This window comes from Coregonus clupeaformis, chromosome 2 (genome assembly GCF_020615455.1).
Source record: "Coregonus clupeaformis isolate EN_2021a chromosome 2, ASM2061545v1, whole genome shotgun sequence".
Taxonomy (NCBI): Eukaryota; Metazoa; Chordata; class Actinopteri; order Salmoniformes; family Salmonidae; genus Coregonus; species Coregonus clupeaformis.
In genome coordinates, this window is record NC_059193.1 from 8934610 (window position 1) to 8962583 (window position 27974).

General features: G+C 44.6%; 2 protein-coding genes across 5 annotated transcripts; one reads left to right on the forward strand and one right to left on the reverse strand.

Annotated features, from left to right (window-relative positions):
• The first annotated feature begins 2 nt into the window (after positions 1-2).
• ptcd3 (pentatricopeptide repeat domain 3) lies at positions 3-6476 on the forward strand. The gene is made up of 24 exons (XM_041903623.2): positions 3-108; positions 335-387; positions 506-545; positions 633-678; positions 770-838; positions 930-1034; positions 1124-1247; positions 1765-1868; positions 1977-2056; positions 2156-2243; positions 2359-2419; positions 2672-2754; positions 2982-3126; positions 3232-3282; positions 3411-3500; positions 3622-3650; positions 3743-3849; positions 3969-4047; positions 4142-4232; positions 5174-5259; positions 5491-5639; positions 5734-5775; positions 5872-6021; positions 6109-6476. Exons 1-24 carry the CDS (start codon positions 20-22, stop codon positions 6152-6154), a joined length of 2007 nt encoding a protein of 668 aa, XP_041759557.2. The 5' UTR covers positions 3-19; the 3' UTR covers positions 6155-6476.
• On the reverse strand, positions 6473-27434 carry immt (inner membrane protein, mitochondrial (mitofilin)). Of its 4 annotated transcripts, none has more exons than XM_041903597.2 (15): positions 27169-27434; positions 26177-26250; positions 25750-25936; positions 25397-25559; positions 22720-22842; positions 16876-16980; positions 16433-16566; positions 16301-16318; positions 13474-13577; positions 11289-11424; positions 11043-11172; positions 10468-10688; positions 10127-10258; positions 9408-9537; positions 6473-7834 (listed from the first exon to the last, which is right to left on the reverse strand). In XM_041903597.2, exons 1-15 carry the CDS (start codon positions 27208-27210, stop codon positions 7227-7229), a joined length of 2307 nt encoding a protein of 768 aa, XP_041759531.2. In that variant the 5' UTR covers positions 27211-27434; the 3' UTR covers positions 6473-7226. The 4 variants fall into 4 exon arrangements, with proteins under 4 accessions (XP_041759531.2, XP_041759522.2, XP_041759545.2 ...); XM_041903588.2 differs by having other exon boundaries at positions 10468-10691; positions 27169-27432; XM_041903611.2 differs by lacking the exon at positions 22720-22842 and having other exon boundaries at positions 10468-10691; positions 27169-27433.
• Between the last annotated feature and the right edge of the window lie 540 nt (positions 27435-27974).

Below are 27974 nucleotides of genomic sequence, written 5' to 3' on the forward strand. Positions count from 1 at the left end.
CCCCGGGGTTGTTCCCAAAATGGCGGCCCCCGGTAAACATGTAGGGTATTACATTTACAAGAATGGTCGCTTTTTTCTAAGTAATTTTGAACAATTCTGGCTTCGGAGGTAAGTTTTACTTTACGCTGGCATTGCAGTGGCACCTGTTAATGTATGGTTGAGTTGTGTGTTTTTGCTCCGGTGACTGACAAGGCAGATCATCATAATTTGCGTTGTCACTGACAGGAGGTCACATAAGTAACTGCTAGCTTGTTGTCAGTACACAACCGAACTATTTTAATGAACCTAATTACAAATATGTTTATATTATTGATTTATGCATCATTCATTTCAGGAACTTTGGATGGAGTGCAGCAGTTTGTCAACAAAATGCATCAACTGAAAGAGGTAACTTTAAATCAACGAATGGCACCAAGTAGAATAATCTCCAAGAGCCAGACCAGGATACTGTATTTCATAGATGTTGTTAACTGTGGCGTCCCTCTTTTTCTAACTCTTATTACAGAGTCTGCAGAGGCAATTGTCATTCCCAAAAAGAAAACATGGTATGTTGTATCTATTTGAAATCACTCAAGACTGAGTTACCTATTGTTTGATATTGTAATGAATAATAACCATTCTTGCTCTGACAGGAGCAAAGGGGCTGTGCTGCAGGCTCTTGCATCCACCGTCAACAGGGTAAGAAGTATGCATTGCATTTACATGTATATGTTGACAGAAGTAGTAGTAGGCCATGATAGCCTAAACAATGCACAATCATCATTTTCAGGACCCCACTGCACCACATTATATGTTCCAGGATGATCCTTATCTTACTCCAAGGACATCTGCAGAGTTTGTAAGTAATGGACAGGAGTTTTCTGGAACAGTGCTGCTTCTTTTTAGCCAGTTTGCACTGACGTTTTGTCTTCTTTTCTTGTCCTCTACAGAAATTATACTCCCTCTCCCAGGAGTCTGGCAGAATGGCAGCTAACCACATTGTCAACAAAAACCCAAAGTTCTTCCAGAAAGACTTTGCTGAACCACATATTCCAGTAAGTTTGATTCTAGTGTGTTGTTTTGAATGAGGAAAGCTGCACAATGATAGATAGGTAATATAGGCTGATGTGTGTCTGTCCTACAGTGCTTAATGCCAGAAACCATGGAGCTGCGTATTGAGGAGGTGAGTGAGGCAGCGCTACTGGAGCGCATCATGCTGAAGAAGGTGAAGGCTGCAGTAGACATGTACGATCAGCTGCTACAGGCAGGTAAGTCACCCACATTTCTATTAACTGTAATATATTATTTCTATTAGATTGTTAAATAGCCATCACTAGCACATTAGAGGCTGCTGCTGCCTATTGAAATCACTGGTCACTTTAAGAAATTGAACACTAGTCACTTTAATAATGTTTACATATCTTGCATTACTCATCTCATATGTATATACTGTATTCTATTCTATAATATTCTACTGTATCTTAGTCCATGACGCTCTGTCATTGCTCGTCCTTATATGTATATATTCTTAATTCATTCCTTACTTAGATTTGTGTGTATTGGGTATATGTTGTGAAATTGTTAGATATGACTTGTTAGATATTACTGCACTGTTGGAGCTAGAAGCACAAGCATTTCGCTACACCCGCAATAGCATCTGCTAAACATGTGTATGTGACAAATACAATTTGATTTGACATTGGGGGTGTATTATGGGGGGGTTCAATAACAGACTGTGATTAGAAATGTTTGTGTGGTAAGTGTCTTCCTGTTCTCGCTGTACAGGCACCACCGTGTCTACTGATGCCTCTAATGACCTGCTGGACCTTATTTGTCTCTATGGAGACCGTGACCCTATGCAAGATGACAAGCCAGAGACAGAAGATGTGGTAGGATATTATTTATGCTGCCTCTACTTGTTTAAACTTTATAGCTAGTCCTTCTATCACAGCTTAGTGTTATTGTTTACCTCTGGACCTCTGTTGGTTTTCCCTCAGGCTCAGGAGGCGCAGGAGGAGGGCCGGAGGAGGAAAGGGAGGCTGCGGAGAGCCTCCGACTTAGTGAGGATAGTTTGGAGGTGAGTTGTTTGAGTGGCGTTAAGTTTAGAGAGAAAGCGCTGTAAGTAATGCCTTTATTGCCATGCACTATCCTATGAACTTATCATCTCCTCATGCAGGGAGAACAACAATGCAGAGAGGATCTTTAACCTGCTTCCAGAGCGTGACACACGAGCATACTCTGCTTTGATCAGAGGCATGGTCAAGGTACGTCAGATGATGTTGGTTGAATTTGAATTGAACAATGTTCTGTACAGTCGGTTTGTTTCTAAGGTGTTTCTGATTAAATGTGTGTGTGTGTGTGTATGTGTTAAATCCCCAGTATGGAGCTCATGTGAAGGCATTCAATGCATACACTGACATGCTGAACAACAGACTGACTGGTGAGTTTATCTACAAAGACAACATGCCATACAATAATACAATACAACTTATTGTCCATGTTACAGCGAACAACAGAATTTGTCTTCTGCTCTCATTACTCAACTCCCCCAGAGAGAGCGAGAGAGCGCGCGCACACACACACAGACACACACACTCTCGCTCTGTCTGCCATGATGGCATTTACAATTCTGATTACTGATGATAATAGTTGCCGTGTGAATTGGAACATTTCTTGTCGTTACATCCTCCAGCGGATGTCCACACCTTCAATGCTCTGATCTCTGCTGCACCAGAGGTCCGGGAGAAGTACAATGAGAAATGGGACCTGGTTGTTGTAAGTCTATAGGAAGCAACTTCTACTGTAGAACCTTTTCCTGTTGTCTAAGGACTGCCCTGTCTGTCTGCCCTGTCTGTCTGCCCTGTCTGTCTGCCCTGTCTGTCTGCCTGCCTGTCTGCCCTGCCTGTCTGCTCTGTCTGCTCTGTCTGTCTGTCTGTTGTTTTTTTGCCCTGCCCTTACATATTTTTCTCTGTGTTTCTTTCTTCTCCTTCCTGGGTTCTTAGGACTTGCTAAAGCAGATGAATGAGCAGAAGGTGAAGCCCAATCTGCTGACGTTTAATGCTGTGCTGAAGGCCCTGCGTCGCTGTGGCTCCTTAGCCAGGGCCCAGTCTCTGCACACGCTCAGTGAGATGAAGGCTATGGGCATTGGTGAGTAGGGAAACGCATCACTTACCAATAACACTCCTGAAGGAAATGAATGTCAGTACGTGTGAATTGTAGCAGTGTCCTAACAGATTATTTATTTTATTTTAGCACCCAGTTTGGCTTCTTTTGACCATGTTCTGGGCATTTTCTACAAAGCAGGTGAATACCTACATTTTGTCTTGATTTCTATTATACAGTATCTTGATTGGTTTGTGGTGGTATGTTAGGGAGTGAGTGGCTCCATGTTTTCTGTTACTCTAATATATTTTGCTCTCTGTCCTGTCTAGCATCTCCTTCCCAAGGGCAGACTGATATCCTACATGAAGTGATGACTGAGGTGGCAGGAAGGACCTTCGTTGCTCAGGATCCAGATGATGGTATGCCTGCAGCATTTTGATCTTAAAGACCAATAGTAGAGGTCCATATATCAATAACTTCCTTGACCAAGTGATTCATGCCATTTTGAATGTAGTTTTGACTTTTCCTTTTCCCTCCCAGTAAACTTTTTCTCTAGTGCCATGAGAATTGTAAGTAGTCTTGAATACATCTATGTATGATTTTGAATATTTCAGTATGTTTGTGGTGACTGTTTAAGACCTGATGTTGTCTCTGTCCCCAGTGTCTGGATACCAAGGACATTGAGGCAGCATACAGGGTGCATGACCTGCTCAGTGTGGGAGAGAACTGGAGGCTGCTGGGAGATTCCTTCCAACAGAGTATCTATTAGTGAGTAAACCTTCTAAAAATGCTTGCAAATAAACATAGGAGAGTAGCATTTCTCCACCTTATTCCTGGTGGTTTTGCTCCTATACACTGTCACCTCTGACTTCTTGTTGTTTGTTCAGTGGCAGATTGTTCAACCTACTCTGCATGATGGAACACATAGACGTGGTGCTGAAGTGGTACAAAGAACTGATTCCTTCTGTAAGCACTCAGACATTGGCAACATTGACATTCAAATTGTATACATACTCTCACATGCATTCTAAGACTAGTTCTGAACTTCTGTTGTCCATAGCTCTATTACCCCAATCCACAAGGAATGAGAGATCTGCTCCAGGCACTGGACACTGATAACAGATTGGACATGATCCCACAGATATGGAAAGGTGGGTTGGAAGTGAATGTACTGCTAGATTAATTAACTAGGTTTCCATCCAATTGGCAACAGATTTTCATGCGAATATTCTAGAATCCACATTTAAAAAATATTTTCCCACAAGTGGCATGTTTCCACAAAATGGACAAAAAATCAGTGCGTGATGACGTAGAGCAAACAAAATATACAAGTTTCCATGTACCGAATAAAAATCGAAAGTTCAATGTGTTTCAATCGCATTTTCAACTCTGTTACTTTTGTCACAAAAACTGTTGTTAAATAGCAAATGTGCCTACTCTGGTCTTGGCACGTGCGCTTTAGCCAACAGCTCGCAGATAAAGTGCAGGTAGGCTAGTCTACATGATGAGATTATTATGAATAAGAGTGAGAATATTTTTTATCAAACGCCAGTCAAGCATCGATCAGCATGTCACCAGAATAAGAGCCTCGATAGTTATTGGAAAGGAGCATCAAGATCACCGTGCACTTTCACCACCCTGTGAAGTTAATCATAATTTATTTCATCTGTAGCCTAATAAACTGCATGCTTTCCCGAGTCGTAGTGGGAGGACCACACAGCATATCATCGCGTGACTCCAAATGTACTTCGATATTATGGTTATTATATCAATATTTGCGCATAAAGCCATTTCCCGCATCATTAATTTTAACTGACACAAAAAGATCCCACCAGGTTGAATGAACAAATGTCTGCATTTATAAAATTACACCGAAACTTCCTGTTTCCATCACAGCTGTCGTGATTTTCTTTTATATACGATATGACTTTACTCGCATAAAAACTGTGGATGGAAATGTGGTTATAGTAGTGGAATGAAAAATACTGAACAATAACCAACATGTGGATTGTCTGACATTAGCAGTTTTTTAGAGATGTTTGCATGTAAAGGCCTGTAATCACCCTCGGCTTTGGTTTACCCCCTACTCCAGACATCAGACGAATGGGGCATGACAACAAGTCCGATTTAGTGGATGAGCTGCTGTCACTCATGGCCAGGGACAAGCACAGCCCTGAGGTGAGGCATGGAGAGATGGACACCTAGCTAGAAAATAAATGACCATCATTACACTTATTTTATTTTTTACTTAAAACTGCATTGTTGGTTAAGGGCTTGTAAGTAAGCATTTCACTGTAAGGTCTTCGACCTGTTGTATTTGGCGCATGTGACAAATACAATTTGATATGATTTGAAATGGTAATCTACTTTGTATTCTACATTCTGACTGATCTGTTTGGCTCCATACAGATCCAGGAGTCTTTTGCAGTGTGTGCGCTGGATGTGAGGAGTGTGTATGAGCAGGGGCAAGGAACCAGGATGGCTCTGGAGTGGACAGCCACTGCCATGACCAACATCACCTCCATCCTACTGGCAGCCCAGAAGAAGCAGCAGGCATGGTGAGTAGACCTGGACACACAAGCCAGGGGGTACTTAAGTGGGAGCCAATTGACGTACGAAACATCCAGTATTTTAATCCTTATCTTAATCTAGGGATATGTTGAAGCTCTTCAAGACCAAAAACAGAGTTCCATCGTAAGTGTATATTTGACATATTGTATTCACGGTATGTGAACATCTTGGGCACCCTAGTTCAGACCCATCTATTAACTGTAGTCTGTACTCTTGTAGTGAGGAGCTGATGGAGGAGTTCCTGGCCAGCAGCAACGACCCTCAGCAAGCCCTGGAGCTGGTACAGATCTCAGCTAGCTTCTGTCTGCCCACCACCCCCAAACTGGCTGAGAGGGTACTGCAGGAGTTCGAGCTCTCTGAAGAACAAAAGTATGACATTCTCTAGTTTTCATGTGCCATTAACTCTTTTGGCCACCAGATAGTCTAATTTTTATTCATGTCCTTGTTCCCTTTCAGGACTATTCTGTCTGAGCTGGAGGTCTCAACTGAAGTCAGCGAGTGATGGGAAGTCTAAATCCTGTAATCTGTATTAAACATTGATCATCTACTTGTGTCCGTGGGAATTGTTCACATTTAACTACAGCCAAACACCTCTGACACCAATGCCAGACAATTCTGAATGGCCACACTAGAGGTTGAAATGTAAAATATGAAAATTTAACAGTACAGTTGATTACTGTAACGTTTGTAGCCATCTCCAGTACTACAATCCATTAATTGTAAATGCAGAAGCCATTAGCTACAGAATAAATATACTGATTGTGAAAGTCATGTGATTAACAATGTACAAGAAACAACAGATGAATAAATATATACCAACTGAACTCGACAGCCACAATTTATTGATATCCAATATTAACAGGGAGGAAATAGCATGACAAGTGATTTGATTCTCCACAACTGGTCAATAAACCACAAATAATTAACATGATCAAATTGAACAAAGCGAGTAACACATTGTGAGTTGAAACTGTGAACAAGGCTAGTGAGAGACAGGTTACTTTATAGAGTGGTATTGGACCAAGTGTCCAGCTATCATCTAAACCAGTGGTTCCCAACTCCAGTACCCCCAACAGCCCAAGTGCAGTCCTCGAATACCCACCAACAGTACATTTTTATTGTAGCCCCGGACAAACTCACCCGATTCGACTTGTCGACTGATCATCAAGCCCTCAGTTGAACCAGATGAGTTTGTCTGGGGTTACAACCAAACATGTGTGCTGTTCGGGGAACTGGAGTTGGGAACCACTGATGTAAACAGCACACCCAGTGAGGGGTCTCATACAGACAACAGGGGTCTTATCCATTATACCTGCTGAGACCACTGACTGAATACCGTAGGTACATTAAAAATGCATTGGTACTACTCAGTAAGTCATATTTTCTTGTAGATGCTTGAAGGTTTTAAAGAGAGGGCATGTTTTAATACATTTCTGGGATACGCCCATCAGTGGTATAGCAGTGCTTCAAACAGATTTCCTCTGATACTATTCATAAATTAATTCCTCATGGAGAGGGCAGAGCTTGCTGTTGATGCAGATGGGGACACTTCCATGCCATGGACCTGGTCTGATCTATGGAGCCATGGTGGTGCCCAACCCCACTGCGTTGGCATATGCAGACAGGAGGCTGACCACCTGTTTGGTTTCTAGTGTGAGCCGGGCCTCTTTGAGCCAGTCCTGAGCCACCCTGCGCGACTCGCCCTTCAGCTGGTTGACAAGCTTGGCGGCCAACTCCAGGTCTCCATGCTCCAGGCTGTAGGCGGCGTAGGAGAGCAGCTTGAACGTGTCAAGATCTTCGGCCGACAGCTTGGCAGGGGGGGCCTCCTGTGCCTTCTCAAAGAGCAGCGTGGCCTGCAGGTAGGACAAGAAGTACTGGTAGAGGCTGTTGCGGGTCTCGTCAATCAGGGCCACGCGGCGGGCCAGCTGGCGGATGGCGTAGAAGCGGGCGCGGAGAGAGGCCTCGCTGTAGACGCCGCGGCTGAGTGACTCGGAGGGCAGGGCAGTGGCCAGGGCCTGGGCAAACTCATCCTCGGCACAGCTCTCCTTGATGGCCTGCACGGCGCCCTCTAGGGGCTCGGTGGGGTCGTTTAGGGCAGCAGTCTTCAGAGTGTAGTTCAGAGCCTCCACTGAGAGCCACAGCTGATGGGCCTTACGGGCCTCCTCCTCTGCTATAACATGACCTGTAGGGTAACACATGACTACACTTTAGTATCTCATACAGAACACACCACACCAGGTTAGAACTACAGAACCCACCACACCAGATTACAACTACAGAACCCACCACACCAGGTTAGAACTACAGAACACACCACACCAGGTTAGAACTACAGAACCCACCACAACAGGTTACAACTACAGAACCCACCACACCAGATTACAACTACAGAACCCACCACACCAGGTTAGAACTACAGAACCCACCACACCAGGTTAGAACTACAGAACCCACCACACCAGGTTAGAACTACAGAACCCACCACACCAGGTTAGAACTACAGAACCCACCACACCAGGTTAGAACTACAGAACCCACCACACCAGGTTAGAACTACAGGACCCACCACACCAGGTTAGAACTACAGGACCCACCACACCAGGTTAGAACTACAGGACCCACCACACCAGGTTAGAACTACGGAACCCACCACACCAGGTTAGAACTACGGAACCCACCACACCAGGTTAGAACTACGGAACCCACCACACCAGGTTAGAACTACGGAACCCACCACACCAGGTTAGAACTACGGAACCCACCACACCAGGTTAGAACTACAGAACCCACCACACCAGGTTAGAACTACAGAACCCACCACACCAGGTTAGAACTACAGAACCCACCACACCAGGTTAGAACTACAGAACCCACCACACCAGGTTAGAACTACAGAACCCACCACACCAGGTTAGAACTACAGAACCCACCACACCAGGTTAGAACTACGGAACCCACCACACCAGGTTAGAACTACGGAACCCACCACACCAGGTTAGAACTACGGAACCCACCACACCAGGTTAGAACTACGGAACCCACCACACCAGGTTAGAACTACGGGAACCCACCACACCAGGTTAGAACTACGGGACCCACCACACCAGGTTAGAACTACAGAACCCACCACACCAGGTTAGAACTACAGAACCCACCACACCAGGTTAGAACTACAGAACCCACCACACCAGGTTAGAACTACAGAACCCACCACACCAGGTTAGAACTACAGAACCCACCACACCAGGTTAGAACTACAGAACCCACCACACCAGGTTAGAACTACAGAACCCACCACACCAGGTTAGAACTACAGAACCCACCACACCAGGTTAGAACTACGGAACCCACCACACCAGGTTAGAACTACGGAACCCACCACACCAGGTTAGAACTACGGAACCCACCACACCAGGTTAGAACTACGGAACCCACCACACCAGGTTAGAACTACAGGACCCACCACACCAGGTTAGAACTACAGAACCCACCACACCAGGTTAGAACTACAGAACCCACCACACCAGGTTAGAACTACAGAACCCACCACACCAGGTTAGAACTACAGAACCCACCACACCAGGTTAGAACTGGTACTTTGGCTCATGTTAGTCTCAAAGTGAACAGTACTGTATTGGAATGTTGCATAACATTGTATATGTGACCTTGCCTTGAATACAGAGGCAGCATTTTCATCCCTGTGGACTCTGTATTGTGTGTGTGTGTCTGTCCGTGTGTGTGTCTGTCTCACTTACTGTCAATGGCCTCCTCCATGCCCTTGAGCCTGGCGTAAGCTGCATTCATGTCCAGGGTGAAGCTGTCCAGTTGGTCCTGTGTCAGACGACGGTACTCTGTCTCTTTCTCCATCAATGAGCTGTTCAGGATCTGGAGACGATTCAATTCACGTTCATCATTCAGTTTGCATTAAATAGGATTATAGGGTTTCTGAATGTTTGCATTGCTAAATATTAACAGTAAGTAGTTATGTTGTAGCAGTGAAATACACTCAAAACGCTGAATATAGACTTGGCTTGTTGGTTGACTGGCTAAACTTATCTCCTGGATTTCAATATGAAGGATGTTTGATTGGCTGTGGGTATGAATTTAACAGTAGATGGAATGTTTGATAGGCTGTGGGTATGAATTTAACAGCAGATGGAATGTTTGATAGGCTGTGGGTATAATTGTGTAACAGCAGATGGAATGTTTGATAGGCTGTGGGTATGAATTTAACAGTAGATGGAATGTTTGATAGGCTGTGGGTATGAATTTAACAGTAGATGGAATGTTTGATAGGCTGTGGGTATGAATTTAACAGTAGATGGAATGTTTGATAGGCTGTGGGTATGAATTTAACAGCAGATGGAATGTTTGATAGGCTGTGGGTATAATTGTGTAACAGCAGATGGAATGTTTGATAGGCTGTGGGTATGAATTTAACAGTAGATGGGATGTTTAATATGGATATACTTGCCTCCTCTGCCTCGGAGCGCAGCTCCTGCTCCTGCACCTTGAGGACGTCACGCAGGTGGTCTGTGTGTGCTGCAGCCTGCCTACGCAGCTGGGTCCGCATCTCTGCCTCCATCACCTCCCGAGTCTCCTCTACCTGCCGATGGACACACAGATGCAGTCATCAATCTATCAGTGGAAAACACCAACCCAGTTTGGTCTCATTCTACTCATGTGTCTAACAGATTGCTACAACCTACTGTGTCAGGAAAGGGAAAGTCCATCCATCAAAACGGATGAATACTGCCCTATCATGAGGTAAAGACAGTAGAGTTATAATAACAGAGAAAGACCCTTTCAGCTCACCTTCTTCTCCTGCTCCAGACGCATCTGTTCTCGGTTGTGTTCCAGGGCGGTGGAGACGGCCACCTCCAGAGCCTTCTTGTCCTCCAGCTTCTGCTGCTCAAGGGCAGAGTCGATGTGGATCTGCTCCCTCACCCTCTGCTCAGCCAGCTCTCGGTTCAGCTGGTCGATGCGTCGGTGGGCGTGGGCAATCAGGGAGTTGAGGTCATCTTGAGTCAGCTTCCCTGCTGGGAGACGGCCAAGGGCCAGTCCGTGAATTGAAGAGCTGATTTATCCTGCACTCTTTTCCCCCCCATTCCTACTCTCCATGGTTCCATAGTCAAGACCAGTTCTCTTTCTCCATTAATCTTTCCTTGATTCCATGCATCCTCTTCTCAAAATGCATTGAAGGGGGGGGGGGGCTTGGACCTTCTCCTCCAATACGGTTGAGGAGGCGAGGAATCACAGAAAGACTAACTGAACTTAAGCCCAAGCATGTAATTGATGCTGTGCACAGTTTTTCAAAGGTTTACTGCAAAGCCGATCTGTCAAAATGTGGGTGGGTAATGGGAGTAAGATGTAGGGTGAAGCTGACTTACTGAGTCCCTTCCAGTTGGCCTGGATCTCTGGAGTGATGCTGTTCAGCTCCTTCTGGAACTGGGCCTTGGCCTCGTTCACCAGCTCGCTGTACTGAGACACAATCTTAGCCTCAGACTGGGCTGTCTGGACCTGCAGTTACAACGCATCAGAGAGGTTAAACAGAGACATCCAACCAGAAAGACAAGTATACAGAGTATAAAGTAAGAGAAAAAGTGTTAACAGAGTGTAAAACAGGGCCAGTTTACCCTGGTCACCACGCTGTCCAGATCCACCACCATGCTGTGAAGGTTCTCCTCTGCGGCCAGGATAGATGGCCGGGCTGCAGCAATCTTTAAGTGCTTGGCTCCATCAATAACTCCTCTCAGCTTGTCCAGCTCAGCCCTAAACACCAAAGATACAAAATGAATCCCAAAGCCAAACATAGCAAGCACAGAGTCGTTGCTGATCCTTTACAAGTTATTTTTGTACGATTTTATAAAAGTTGTTTTAATTTTTTTTACAATACAAAACATCCACATACAAAACCGACAACATAAAGACGCACACAAACATCCACAACATCACCCTGCCCACACCCCCAATCTCCAGAGCCTGCATCATTCTCCGCCACATGGCCTCAAACTGCACCATTTAGTTTCTCTCCCTCGCCTGCGCACTTTCAACATTTAGATAAAGCATTTTACCTTTCCATTGTGTTAACAACAGAGGATTGGTTGATTTCCAGTATAAGTATACGTTTTTTTCCAAGATGATTGAAAAGTATCATCCAACCTATCGCGTATCTCACTGCACCCTCATATGCCATGTCTTGAAATATGCAGACAAACGGATTAAAAGTAAAGTTACATTGTAAACTTTAACTCCGCCCATAACTTTTGGACGTTATAGCATTCCCAGAAGGCATGGATTACTGAGTCATTGTTAGTTTTACACTTAAAATATTGCTGCCGTTGTGCTGTAGAATTTGTGAATTTTGTCGCGTGTAATAAATTCGTTACATGAGTTTATACTGGATTAAGCGTACATTTTCGTTAACTGTAATTGTTAGTTATGTTCCAACATTCCCTCCATCTTGTGCCAATATCAGTTATTTTTAAGTCTGTTCCAATAGTTTTTTTAGTTTTTTTCCCCAAAGAGCTTGTCAGTTGGATAGGCTCTCTGCAAGGTTGTGTATCTTACCTTTCATACGAGTATCCTTTTCTTTTTGTCTATTATTACTTTTTTAAATTTATTTATTTTAAATTTCTTTTTTAGTGGTAGGTCAGCTTTAATATTGCAGATAGATTGTAACTTCCATGAATGTAATTGTCTGCATCACTTCCAATCCCCCATATGTTTTTTTCCCCTCGCAAATATATACATACATTACATACATACATACATACATACATATATATACACATCCTTTAAAAAAATATATATTTCCCTTTATAACATTCCAACCCCACCACCCCTTCCCTAATTGGCGTAAACTAGTGAACAATGCTTAGGCCTCTACTTCCAGCTTATACATACTATATACATTTTATGGACAGTCAATTTTACAATAATTATATTTTGTTTGTTTTTACTCCTGAACCTCTCCGATCATTTTTATGATGTCCATCCGATTTGCTTCTATATGCCATATCTTTCTAACTGTGCTCTTTCACAAAAGCTCTCAACCTATAACCTATATACTTATTATGGACACAGTATGCTTTACATTAGTTATCTTGTTGTTATTAGTTGTTGTTAGTTCCATCCTTCAACTTCATTCAACACCACCCATCTATCTCTTAACACCATCCATATTGGATTTCTATTTGCCATATATTTTTCAACTGTACTGTGATGTTTTACAAAAGTTCTGAACCTTTCTATTCTCATTGTTTCTATAGATTGTAAATTGAAAATAAACATTTTTGCTAAAAGTATTATTATATTATTGATTTGACTATGACTTTTCAGATCACCCAGTAGTGCTATCTGCAGGGTTAGCTCCAGGTAAATATTGCAATCCTTTAGCCATTCCTGGACCTGTACTCAATGGCAAGAGTATGCAAAGCTGTCATTAAGGCAAAGGGTGGCTACTTTGAAGAATCTAAAATATATTTTCATTTGTTTAACACTTTTTTGGTTACTACATGATTCCATGTGTTATTTCATAGTTTTGATTTCTTCACTATTATTCTATAATGTAGAAAATAGTAAAAATAAAAGAAAAACCCTTGAATGAGTAGGTGTATCCAAACTTTTGACTGGTACTGTATATACATATCTTGTTTGTTTTTTTAGCTACAAGTTTTAGTGAGCATAAAATAATAGTAAATACTGCACTTCAAACTTTAATATCAACCAATATCAAATAGGCTGAAACAAAATGAAGTGTATACTGGTGACCACAGACCACCACAACATTATGTTAATAAAAGATGAAGCAGATCTTACTTGGCCTTGAGAACGGCTGCACCAGCCTCGTCTACTGAACGGCTGCGTTCACTCAGTGCATTTTCCAGAACTCTCCACTGGGTAGACTTCTTATCAGGGGGTGCCTAAAGAACAAACATTCACATAATTAATGATTCACAATACAACTTTGGTTTGGATTAGGGCTGGGCAATATATTTAATAACTATCAAAATCACAATATGGACATTATCCATATCAGCAATATCCAATGGCAATATTATATGGAAATATCCATATTGCAAGAGGCTGCAATATTCACTCTGCATGCACGCACATACAACCTATCTTTCCAAACATGATGCAGTCCTGATAGGGACCGGGGAGGGGCATGTTGGGATGTCCTGATAGGGACCGGGGAGGGGCATGTTGGGATGTCCGGATAGGGACCGGGGAGGGGCATGTTGGGATGTCCGGATAGGGACCGTGGAGGGGCATGTTGGGATGTCCTGATAGGGACCGGGGAGGGGCATGTTGGGATGTCCTGATAGGGACCGGGGAGGGGCATGTTGGGATGTCCTGATAGGGACCGTGGAGGGGCATGTTGGGATGTCCGGATAGGGACCGTGGAGGGGCATGTTGGGATGTCCTGATAGGGACCGGGGAGGGGCATGTTGGGATGTCCTGATAGGGACCATGGAGGCATGTTGTGATGTCCTGATAGGGACCGTGGAGGGGCATGTTGGGATGTCCGGATAGGGACCGGGGAGGGGCATGTTGGGATGTCCTGATAGGGACCGTGGAGGCATGTTGGGATGTCCTGATAGGGACCGGGGAGGGGCATGTTGGGATGTCCGGATAGGGACCGTGGAGGGGCATGTTGGGATGTCCGGATAGGGACCGTGGAGGGGCATGTTGGGATGTCCGGATAGGGACCGGGGAGGGGCATGTTGGGATGTCCTGATAGGGACCGGGGAGGGGCATGTTGGGATGTCCGGATAGGGACCGTGGAGGGGCATGTTGGGATGTCCTGATAGGGACCGGGGAGGGGCATGTTGGGATGTCCTGATAGGGACCGGGGAGGGGCATGTTGGGATGTCCTGATAGGGACCGTGGAGGGGCATGTTGGGATGTCCTGATAGGGACCGGGGAGGGGCATGTTGGGATGTCCGGATAGGGACCGGGGAGGGGCATGTTGGGATGTCCTGATAGGGACCGGGGAGGGGCATGTTGGGATGTCCTGATAGGGACCGGGGAGGGGCATGTTGGGATGTCCTGATAGGGACCGTGGAGGGGCATGTTGGGATGTCCTGATAGGGACCGGGGAGGGGCATGTTGGGATGTCCGGATAGGGACCGTGGAGGCATGTTGGGATGTCCTGATAGAGACCGGGGAGGGGCATGTTGGGATGTCCTGATAGGGACCGGGGAGGCATGTTGGGATGTCCTGATAGGGACCGTGGAGGCATGTTGGGATGTCCTGATAGGGACCGTGGAGGGGCATGTTGGGATGTCCTGATAGGGACCGGGGAGGGGCATGTTGGGATGTCCGGATAGGGACCGTGGAGGCATGTTGGGATGTCCGGATAGGGACCGGGGAGGGGCATGTTGGGATGTCCTGATAGGGACCGGGGAGGGACATGTTGGGATGTCCTGATAGGGACCGGGGAGGCATGTTGGGATGTCCTGATAGGGACCGTGGAGGCATGTTGGGATGTCCTGATAGGGACCGGGGAGGGGCATGTTGGGATGTCCTGATAGGGACCGGGGAGGGGCATGTTGGGATGTCCTGATCGGGACCGGGGAGGGGCATGTTGGGATGTCCTGATCGGGACCGGGGAGGGGCATGTTGGGATGTCCGGATAGGGACCGGGGAGGGGCATGTTGGGATGTCCTGATAGGGACCGGGGAGGGGCATGTTGGGATGTCCTGATAGGGACCGTGGAGGGGCATGTTGGGATGTCCTGATAGGGACCGGGGAGGGGCATGTTGGGATGTCCTGATAGGGACCGGGGAGGGGCATGTTGGGATGTCCGGATAGGGACCGTGGAGGCATGTTGGGATGTCCTGATAGGGACCGGGGAGGGGCATGTTGGGATGTCCTGATAGGGACCGGGGAGGCATGTTGGGATGTCCTGATAGGGACCGTGGAGGCATGTTGGGATGTCCTGATAGGGACCGTGGAGGGGCATGTTGGGATGTCCTGATAGGGACCGGGGAGGCATGTTGGGATGTCCTGATAGGGACCGGGGAGGGGCATGTTGGGATGTCCTGATAGGGACCGGGGAGGGGCATGTTGGGATGTCCTGATCGGGACCGGGGAGGGGCATGTTGGGATGTCCTGATCGGGACCGGGGAGGGGCATGTTGGGATGTCCTGATCGGGACCGGGGAGGGGCATGTTGGGATGTCCGGATAGGGACCGGGGAGGGGCATGTTGGGATGTCCTGATAGGGACCGGGGAGGGGCATGTTGGGATGTCCTGATCGGGACCGTGGAGGGGCATGTTGGGATGTCCTGATAGGGACCGGGGAGGCATGTTGTGATTGAAAATAACTCCTCCCTGCGGTTTTCATTCTTTGTCATGCCCAACAGCACTATATTCCAAGAGTTCACCCAAGCGTTTTGCTACATAGCAACTCATATCACTATTGCAAAATGTGAAGAAAAACATTTGCAATATGATATTTTGGCCATATCGTGCAGCACTAGTTTAAATGTAATGAAAAACTGCTAGCAGAACTCCCATGTTCGCACTTGAGAATATGTCCACCCCCCTCACCTCAGCCCCCTCCCTGGCCTCCATTGCCTAACAAAACAAACATTTACAGAGGGGTTTTTTCAGAATGTGTACCCGTTTCCCTTCCTTACCTCAGACTCTGTGGCCTTCTTCAGTTTCAGGGTCACAAAACAGACATTCACAACAGATTGTGGATGTAATATATGAGGAAAAACACATTTTAAAAAAAAGTTTTAGAATATATGTCCCTGTCCTTTCCTCACCTCAGCCTCCATGGCCTCCCTCAGTTGGAGCGTGTGCTGGGCGATGGCCTGCAGAGCTGCCTCCTGAGCACCAATGGCCTGCAGGGTCACCTTGGCTGTGCTGCCCAGAGCACCCTCCAGGTCGGATGACAGAGCTGCAACAGTATACACACACAGCCTGGTTACCTTGTTTGTCAATCATGATGCCATCTTCCCTCCTCAATAATAAATAATCCCCATGTCAAACCTCTACTCCATAATGTAACAAGATGACCATGCATCAATGGCATATGAATCATAAAAATCTGATGAAAAATAACCATGTGTCCACTGTACTCATTGACTCAAGTATCGCATTTGTCTTCATTGTATATAATGCTTTAAGACAGAGTAAATGTATGTTGGTATGGTGTAATGGGCTCCACAACTAATAGAAAGGTAACAGGGAAAGATAAGACACCTACATGTCAGGAGGTCATGCTCAACCTTATCCTGCTCAGCAAGACGGGCAGCCACTTCACCCTCAGGACGCTCCTTCACTGCAGGCTCAGGTTCACACTTTGTTGCAGCTAGGGGGAAACACAACATACACAGTACATTTTGTTGCAGCTAGGGGGAGACAGAACATACGCAGTACATTTTGTTGCAGCTAGGGGGAGACAGAACATACGCAGTACATTTTGTTGCAGCTAGGGGAGGGGGGGAGGGGGGTGCAAACCTTTTGGCTCAAGCGCCACATTGAGTTGTTGAAACCAAGTGAAGGGCCACATACTATATGCGTGACAAAACATGTGAAGCCTTTATTAATTTTCACATTGACATGCAACTACTAGTGTACTGTAGGTGTACATATGCTTGCAGAACAATTCTACCCTTGTACCATCTCTACCCTTGATTTTTTATGAACACATTTTTCACAAAATTGATATAATTTATAACATCACAGACACACACAGATCCTGCATCTCTACCCTTGTAAAGTACAATCAAATGTAGTCACAATATGCAAATTTAAAAACAGATATATATTATGACTGGAGACATGCAAAATGTAACAGCAGATATGTAAAACAATTTTTTGAGTGAAACATATGGTAAGAGCATCCGTTTCATTTGGAATGGTCTGTTTTTGAAAGCATATTAAGAATCTCCATTGTGAGCCATATTTACAGTTATCCAATCACCTCAGCCCAAATCTGACTGATGAGTTATTACCTGTCTCCAAGTGCATTGCTGGATCATTCTCACTGCATAACCATCACCATGAAGAAGCATAATCCTTGCCTACCCCAGTCACGGTTATTCAAGTCTTAATGTGAACAATGGGTCTGGTCACCTCTCTTGGCAAGGGCATTAAAGTCTGGTGTCATCTTTGATGTAGAGATTCTCAGAACTGCTGACAAGTGGTAATTTGTTAAAATTTGACCTGTTAAGGGATTTGTTGTAATTCATGACTGAGAACGTTTGTTCACACACGTGAACCCGAATAAAACAAGCATCCTTTGGGTGTGCTTTTTAATGTTTGGAAACTTTGTTTCATTCAGTGAGCCATAGAACTGGTCTATTGTTGCCGTTTTGTACTTCTCCTTCAAAGCACTGTCATATTGGATGTCGATTAGCTCCAATTGTGTGTCTGGTGGTGCTTTATCACAAGCTCAAGCTCAGTCTCAGTCTTGAAGTCTGAGAAGCAGCAGGAAAACTCAGCATGCAGGTCGATCAAAGTGCTACTGTATGTCTCAGTGCGGCACTGCGGTGTGGGCGCGTTCAGTGCGGCCATTGTCGGAAAATGAGCGAGATACCGGCTGCTCATTTGTCTGGAGAACAACATAAGTTTGGCCTTGAATGCTTTCACGTTGGAATACAGTTCATGCACAAAAACACAATTTCCCTGCAGTTTCACATTTAGATCGTTCAGATGCCCCAATATTTCCACACCGAAAGCAAAGTCGCCCAGCCAGTCTGTCTTTCAACTCAGAGATGTCGTCAGCTTTACCAACCATATCAAGGAACAACCCATCTCCTCTCCCAGTTCCCACACACAGTGAAATACTTTTCCCAGGCTTAGCCAGCGCACATTTGAATGGTACAACAAGTCCTGGAGCTCTGCCTGTGTCATTGAGCAGCTGAATGAACTGACGATGGTTAAGCCCCCTTGCCCGTATAAAGTTGACAAGTTTTACAACCTTTTCGAGCTTTAACACACTTTTACACAGGGCTTCCTGATTAATAATACAGTGAAGAAACAAATTCCTCAGAGTTAGGGCTTTCTTCTTTTACTTTGTCTTGTAATCTTTGTAATCAATGTTTTTACCGGTTAGATTTGGTGATCTGTTGTGACGTTTGTCAGTTTGCTCCACGGTAGATTAATTTTTTCCAAGCAGGCAGACACCCTGTCATATAAGTCAGAGCCCCTGGTTGTTCCCATCATTGATTCCATCGCAAGAAGTTCCTCTGTTATTTCAAAGTTCTCATTTATTCCTCCGACAGAAATTTAAAGTTGAGCGGTGTCTCTGATGTCAGTACTCTCATCCAGTGCTATAGAAAAAAGATCGAAGCCATCTGCTTTTTTCTTCAACTCTGAGATTAGCTCCTCACCTATCACTTCCACACACCTGGTGATGGTTCTGCGTGATAAGCTAATTTTCTCGAATTGGCTTTTACTCTCAGGACAAGGTATACCAGAAGTCTCCACCATACACTGTTTCACAAACTCCCCTTCAGCAAAAGGCTTGCTATGCTTTGCGATTTTATGTGCCACTACGTAGCTTGCCTTAGTTACGGAGTATTGAGTAAAGCACTGTTTAGTAAACGTATTTTGTTGGGCTTTTAAGTTTGTGGCAAGTTGAGGCCTTCCTTGCCTTTTCCTGAGAGGACAGATTGCTAGCGTAGTTAGCATGCTTGCTTGAAAAATGACGATTGAGATTACATAGTCGTCAAGCAATGAAGTGGCTATGATGACTGAGCGCATTCTGAATCTGACTGTAGGCCCAAATACTGACGCGCGCTGCCAAGCTACACCGCCATCTATTGGATGTTGTTTGCATATCATGGAATTAGTCATTTTAGGCCAAAAATCATTACTCAAATATAATAATATTTAATACATTTCAAAAATGTCTCCAGACCGCGGGCCGTACTTTACCCCCCTTGAGCTAGGGGGAGACAGAACATACACTCAGTACATTTTTGTTCTGAGGACAAAATCATGGCCACAAAAATACATGCCCTACATTCCATTCACACATACATGTAGCACTTACCTGCTACTACAGATTACACTTAGGAGTATGGCATGAACAGGTATACAGTCGTGGTGAAAAGTTTTGAGAATGACAAGTATTGATCTTCACAAAGTTCGCTGCTTCAGTGTTATGAGATATTTTTGTCAGATGTTAATATGGTATACTGAAGTATAATTACAAGCATTCCATAAGTGGAAGGCTTTTATTGACAATTACATTAAGTTTATGCATTTTTACATTTTACATTTGCATGCAAAGAGTCAATATTTGCAGTGTTGACCCTTCTTTTTCAAGACCACCGCAATCCACCCTGGCTTGCTGTCAATTAACTTCTGGGCCACATCCTGACTGATGGCAGCCCATTCTCGCATAATCAATGCTTGGAGTTTGTCAGAATGTGGGTTTTTGTTTGTCCACCCGCCTCTTGAGGATCGACCACAAGTTCTCAATGGGTTTAAGGTCTGGGGAGTTTCCTGGCCATGGATGTTTTGTTCCCCGAGCCACTTAGTTATCACTTTTGCCTTATGGTAAGGTGCACCATCATGCTGGAAAAGGCATTGGTCGTCACCAAACTGTTCTTGGATGGTTGGGAGAAGTTGCTCTCGGAGGATGTGTTGGTACCATTCTTTATTCATGGCTGTGTTCTTAGGCAAAAACGTGAGTGAGCCCACTCCCTTGGCTGAGAAGCAACCCCACACAGATTAATGTTCTCAGGATGCTTTACTGTTGGCATGACACAGGACTGATAGTAGCGCTCACCTTTTCTTCTCCGGACAAGGTGTTTTCCGGATGCCCCAAACAATTGGAAAGGGGATTCATCAGAGAAAATGACTTTACCCCAGTCCTCAGCAGTCCAATCCCTGTACCTTTTGCAGAATATCAGTATGTCCCTGATGTTTTTCCTGGAGAGAAGTGGCTTCTTTGCTGCCCTTCTTGACACCAGGCCATCCTCCAAAAGTCTTTGCCTCACTGTGCGTGCAGATGCACTCACACCTGCCTGCTACCATTCCAGAGCAAGCTCTGCACTGGTGGTGCCCCGATCCCGCAGCTGAATCAACTTTAGGAGACGGTCCTGGCGCTTGCTGGACTTTCTTGGGCGCCCTGACACCTTCTTCACAACAATTGAACCTCTCTCCTTGAAGTTCTTGATGATCCGATAATGGTTGATTTAGGTGCAATCTTACTAGCAGCAATATCCTTGCCTGTGAAGCCCTTTTTGTGCAAAGCAATGATGACGGCACGTGTTTCCTTGTAGGTAACCATGGTTAACAGAGGAAGAACAATGATTTCAAGCACCACCCTCCTTTTAAAGCTTTCAGTCTGTTATTCTAACTCAATCAGCATGACAGAGTGATCTCCAGCCTTGTCCTCGTCAACACTCTCACCTATGTTAACGAGAGAATCACTGACATGATGGCAGCTGGTCCTTTTGTGGCAGGGCTGAAATGCAGTGGAAATGTTTTTGGGGGATTAAGTTCATTTTCATGGCAAAGAGAGACTTTGCAATTAATTGCAATTCATCTGATCACTCTTCATGACATTCTGGAGTATATGCAAATTGCCATCATCAAAACTGAGGCAGCATACTTTGTGAAAATTAGTACACTGCTCAAGAAAATAAAGGGAACACTAAAATAACACATCCTAGATCTGAATGAATGAAATAATCTTATTAAAATAATTTTTTCTTTACATTTACATTACATTTAAGTCATTTAGCAGACGCTCTTATCCAGAGCGACTTACAGTTAGTGAATACATATTTTTTTTAAATCATACTGGTCCCCCGTGGGAATTGAACCCACAACCCTGGCGTTGCAAACACCATGCTCTATCAACTGAGCTACATCCCTGCCGGCCATTCTCTCCCCTACCCTGGACAACGCTAGGCCAATTGTGCGCTGCCCATGAGTCTCCCGGTCGCGGCCGGCTGCGACAGAGCCTGGATTCGAACCAGGATCTCTAGTGGCACAGCTAGCACTGCGATGCAGTGCCTTAGACCACTGACAACAAAATCACACAAAAATTATCAATGGCCTGCTGGAGGTCATTTTGCAGGGCTCTGGCAGTGCTCCTCCTGCTCCTCCTTGCACAAAGGCGGAGGTAGCGGTCCTGCTGCTGGGTTGTTGCCCTCCTACGGCCTCCTCCACGTCTCCTGATGTACTGGCCTGTCTCCTGGTAGCGCCTCCATGCTCTGGACACTACGCTGACAGACACAGCATACCTTTTTGCCACAGCTCGCATTGATGTGCCATCCTGGATGAGCTGCACTACCTGAGCCACTTGTGTGGGTTGTAGACTCCGTCTCATGCTACCACTACAGTGAAAGCACCGCCAGCATTCAAAAGTGACCAAAACATCAGCCAGGAAGCATAGGAACTGAGAAGTCTGTGGTCACCACCTGAAGAACCACTTCTTTATTGGGGGTGTCTTTCTAATTGCCTATAATTTCCACCTGTTGTCTATTCCATTTGCACAACAGCATGTGACATTTATTGTCAATCAGTGTTGCTTCCTAAGTGGACAGTTTGATTTCACAGAAGTGTGATTGACTTGGAGTTACATTGTGTTGTTTAAGTGTTCCCTTAATTTTTTTGAGCAGTGTATTTGTGTCATTCTCAAAACTTTTGACCACGACTGTAGTAAAATACCCACTAACTCTCTCATCCACATTCACACAACATATAACCTCTAAATACAAAACAACTGCAGAATAACACAGACATAGCATGACAAGCTAGTACAATCTAGGATGAAGGGTTTTGTGAGGGGTAGTGATTGGTTTATGAGCAGGGAGGGGACAGAATGAAGCACATTTATGCAGAGGTGTACAGTAAACAGAGGTGAAAGGGTGAGACGGCAAATAAAATCACCAGGAGAATCACGAATCATGCACAGGAAAGAAAAATAAGTATTAGAGAAGAGCAGGCATAGAACATGGAGCCATGCACCCTAGGACCCCCTATATTAGTGAGAGAGAGGACAATGCACCCTAAGACCCCTTATATTAGTGAGAGAGAGCTCCATGCACCCATGCAGGGGAGGCTGTATGCACCCGGTTCTGACCTGCCGGGACCTCCTCGGGGGAGGCTGGGGAAGGCATGGCATCTGCCTCGTGGGTTCCTGGTGCTGGCACAGAGGGCACCTCACCGATGGCTGAAAGGATTTGTGCCACCTGAGCAGAAGTTTCTGCAACAACACAGTGGAGCTCAACATCAGAGGTCTGACTGACTAGTCTTCTTGGCAAGGCCGCGTTATGGTAACCAATAGGACATGTGGAAATGGCACACTGTCAAGCCACAGTCAAGAACACAGCAGCATTACTGACTGACTCATAGCCTAGCTGTAGATAAGGCAAACCTCTAAAGTAACCCAGGCAGACGCCCATTCTCTCACTCCAGTTCAGTGATTTACACTGATGGACTAGATCGGTCACCTGGTCTTCTACTTTGTGCATGACACAAGTACATTTTCCAACAATTGTTTACAGATAGATTATTTCACTTATAATTAACTGTTTCACAATTCCAGTGGGTCAGAAGTTACATACACTAAGTTGACTGTGCCTTTAAACAGCTTGGAAAATTCCAGAAAATGATGTCATGGCTTTAGAAGCTTCTGATAGGCTAATTGACATCATTTGAGTCAATTGGAGGTGTACCTGTGGATGTATTTCAAGGCCTACCTTCAAACTCAGTGCCTCTTTGCTTGACATCATGGGAAAATCAAAAGAAATCAGCCAAGACCTCAGAAAAACAATTGTAGGCCTCCAAAAGTCTGGTTCATCCTTGGGAGCAATTTCCAAACGCCTGAAGGTACCACGTTCATCTGTACAAACAATAGTACGCAAGTATAAACACCATGGGACCACGCAGCCGCCATACCGCTCAGGAAGGAGACGCGTTCTGTCTACTAGAGATGAACGTACTTTGGTGCGAAAAGTGAAAATCAATCCCAGAACAACAGCAAAGGACCTTGTGAAGATGCTGGAGGAAACAGGTACAAAAGTATCTATATCCACAGTAAAACGAGTCCTATATCGACATAACCTCAAAGGCCGCTCAGCAAGGAAGAAGCCACTGCTCCAATACCGCCAGACTATGGTTTACAACTGCACATGGGGACAAAGATCGCACTTTTTGGAGAAATGTCCTCTGGTCTGATGAAACAAAAATAGAACTGTTTGGCTATAATGACCATCGTTATGTTTGGAGGAAAATGGGGGTACTTGCAAGCCGAAGAACACCATCCCAACCGTGAAGCACGGGGGTGGCAGCATCATGCTATGGGGGTGCTTTGCTGCAGGAGGGGCTGGTGCACTTCACAAAATAGATGGCATCATGAGGAAGGAAAATGATGTGGATATATTGAAGCAACATCTCAAGAAATCAGTCAGGAAGCTAAAGCTTGGTTGCAAATGGCTCTTCCAAATGGACAATGACCCCAAGCATCCTTCCAAAGTTGTGGCAAAATGGCTTAAGGAAAACAAAGTCAAGGTATTGGAGTGGCCATCACAAAGCCCTGACCTCAATCCTAAAGAAAATGTGTGGGCAGAACAGAGAAAGCATGTGCGAGCAAGGAGGCCTACAAACCTGACTCAGTTACACCAGCTCTGTCAGGAGGAATGGGCCAAAATTCACCCAACTTATTGTGGGAAGCTTGTGGAAGGCTACCCGGAATACTAATTGAGTGTATGTAAACTTCTGACCCACTGGGAATGTGATGAAAGAAATAAAAGCTGAAATAAATCATTCTCTCTGCTATTATTCTGACATTTCACATTCTTAAAATAAAGTGGTGATCCTAACTGACCTAAGACAGGGAATCTTTACTAGGATTATATGTCAGGAATTGTGAAAAACTGAATTTAATTGTATTTGGCTAAAGTGAATGTAAACTTCCGACTTCATCTGTATGTACTGTGGTAATACAGTGAAGTAAACGTTGTTAAACTGGAACCTAGTCGTTGTGTCATTTTGAGTTAACACTGAAGACTCATTTAGTTGAGATGAAATATCCAGTTCCTATCAACAGCCAATTCCTTTATGTCCTTCACTGGTTTGATGGGATCCAAATTTTAGCAACACCACAGACAGATTCAAGGCTCTTAAACCAAAAATGGTTAACCTAGCTAAATAACATTGTAAGTTCTGCAGAGGTCTAATGACCACCTTGGTAAAGCCATCAGCTAATTAGGAAACTTACCACGTCAAGATATTGAACACTTAGCTAAGAAAGAAAATCAAGAGGAAATTAATGAGTTACTCTCCAAGGAGATATCAATTTGGGGGGAAAACTAAGATTATAGATTGCATAAATAGATCGAAAGGCATAAAGTATCATGCGATTATGCAATGTTCAGTGATTTAGAGGATAACTCTTTGCTAACCTGAAAAGTGTCTAATCGTGCATCGACAATGGCAAGAAAACTTTTCAACAGTAGCAACAGTTCAAGTCAATTTGTATTTGTAAGAACTATGAAGTAAACTAGCCAACGTTCACAACACAATTGCAGCAGATCGTTTCAGTTCGACACAGGAGAGAAGACATGGGTTTGTTTGTGAAAAATGTGATTTCTAATGGATGACATCTTCACATCTAAGCACCTGATCCCTCTTAATTGAATAGTCTTAAAAACAATGGAGTGCCAACGTTCTTAGTACTTGACTCACAATATATTATTTTTTCAACACCTCAGAGAGCATGAAGTATGTCAGGTCTCTCGGGCACAGCTGTAACTCACCCTCTAGGGTGTCCTGAAGTGTTGGAGCAGGGGGCTCCTCAGCAGCTGGTTGCTCCACAGGTTTCTCTGCTTTCTTCTCAACCTCTTTCCCTTTGGCCTTTGGCTGCTTCGAGTCTTTCGACACTTCAGACATGGAGGAAATCTTTAGAGGTTCAACCTTTCCCTTCAGGACAGTAATAGAAGAATGTTGTCAGGGAAGATTTAATTGAATGTGAACGTTTTAGATCTGTCTGTGGTTCTTTCGTTAGATAAGCTTGCTAGTGTTTGACAACAGACTAAGGAAAATGTAATGATACAAATGACAAAATATGACTTCTCGAAATGTGCTCTAGAACATGGGTTATTTGGCTTACTGGTTTATTTATAAAAGGTGGAGGTGCTGCTGGGCCGAGAGCCAGTCCAAACACTTGATCCGAGTATGGTACGGATTTCTCAACATTGGCCCTGAATTTGGGATCCCAATTGGCGTATAGAATTGTGCCACCAACTCCTCCACCCACGGTGAGGACACTAGCAGCTACAATCTTTCCTGCAGAAGACCTGCAAGTACAAGTCAAAGGTAAGATATTCAAACACACAACAAGAAAGCAAACAACAAACCAATGGCCATTCAGAATGACACAAAAATGGAATATCACATGTACTTGAACTTCCTCCTCTCTTTGACTTATTTAAAAGCACGGGTCAAGGACAGTCAAGTAGCTGCTCAATCAATGAACATTAACAGCTCAATGTAGCATTTGGCCACTTAAGTATCTCCGCAGGAGACAAGTCACCTACCCCGAGCCTCCTGAAGTGTAGCGACGACATTGCTGCAGGGGGTGAAGGGGGGCACCATTCCCACACAGGCATTTCTAAGGACAGGACAATAAGATCAGGGTACACACGCGCTATCAACAGGAGCACCACAAGCCTATTATGGGACCTACACAAAATACACCAGCACTTGTTCTATTAAAATTCATTGGAATAGGATGGCTGACAAAAACAGCTCATTCGTCTAGTTCTTACATGTGTGCAATTCTGCAATGGAAACGTTTCCACAAACAAAAAACACTTTCTTTAGGTGATTCAATGAACTTAAGTTTGCCAAGGTCATGTCCCCTTGATATGAATATGTGCATTTGTCCTTTCTTTTTCACGTAGCTAGTTGAAATGAAACTGATTGTGCTAGGAGTCAGTAGCAAAGACTGCATTTCCCCTACACATTGGATACATGAACGTGTGTAGCAAAACAACTTGACGACTACAACGTTTGTGTTATCATTGCACATGTACACACAATTAATACAGAAATTGATCATACAACCGCCGAGCCATGCCTCCAATCCGACGGTGTGCATTGGTGCACACTCATGTCACTTTCGAGTCGTTGTTTTATTCGGAGGGCAGTGCAGTCAATCAATAGAAATACGCCTCTTTCCACTACGAAATTACGTGATTGGCATGAAACTACGTGATTTTCGTAAAGTTACGTTCAGTAGCCTACGTTCAGTAGCCTACGTTCAGCGCAGCTTTCTTTCAATGAAGGCATTTAACATTTAACACTTTATGTTAACGCATTGAATTCACACATTTCCGTACACTGGATGTTACGAGGAGAGGTTATAAAACATGTCTGAGGACGTAAACTGTTTATTTCTGCCAACAACACGCACAGCGGAGTAGGCCCAGTCTCTGGGTCACTGAATGACCGCTCGGATAGCATAGCTAGTAGGCTAACGTTAGTTAGCTATCTAGATATATTCCATTTAGAACACACTGATCCTTACCCGCGCTGCAGAATTTGCCCCTTTCAAGCAGACACGCAGCATTGTCCTCGAAACTCCCTTTCTTCGTTATTTATGACAGAATAGGTTTAAATTCAGCAAAGCATGATAAAAACTGTCAATCTCAAGCATTAATACACACGCGATACTTCCAAGCACCTTTTTCGCGGAGGGTGACACACACAGCAGAAAGGGTGCGCATGAGCAATGGCTACGCCCATAGAGATAGATAGAGGACTCATTTTTATGTCTGCGTCATTATGGCTTCTGTGACAGCATGGGCAGCGCCATTGAGGCTTACAACCCATAGGAATCCCCACCCAGTTGACTACTTTGACTACTGTAAAATGGCGGAAGCTTGTTGGAAGCACTCAATGGCGTTGCTCATGCTAAAATTGCCTTTTGGCCACTAGAGGCCTCTATTATTCTCTACGGGTACGCCCAACTGCGAAAAAAAGAAAGTATTACGTCACGGGTTCATGGCTCTTTAGTTCATAGTTGAAGAACCACATCAATATTTATGCATAATGTTGTTGGTTACCATTGGAAAAAATATTTCAAATTTTTTTAAATCTTTATTTTTATTGCAAACGCATAGAAACAATGTATGACGCATTCATAATGTGCCCTTTCTCACATAAATATATGGTGTTGCAGAAGCTTTCAACATCCCAATCATACCTGAAAAACAAAACTAGTGACATTGCAACAAATTATCTTTGGCAGAGATGAATGCCACGTTCAAAACAACTGGGAACTCGGAAATCTCTGACTTCCGACTTCTGTGCATTCAAGAAAACTGGAAACTG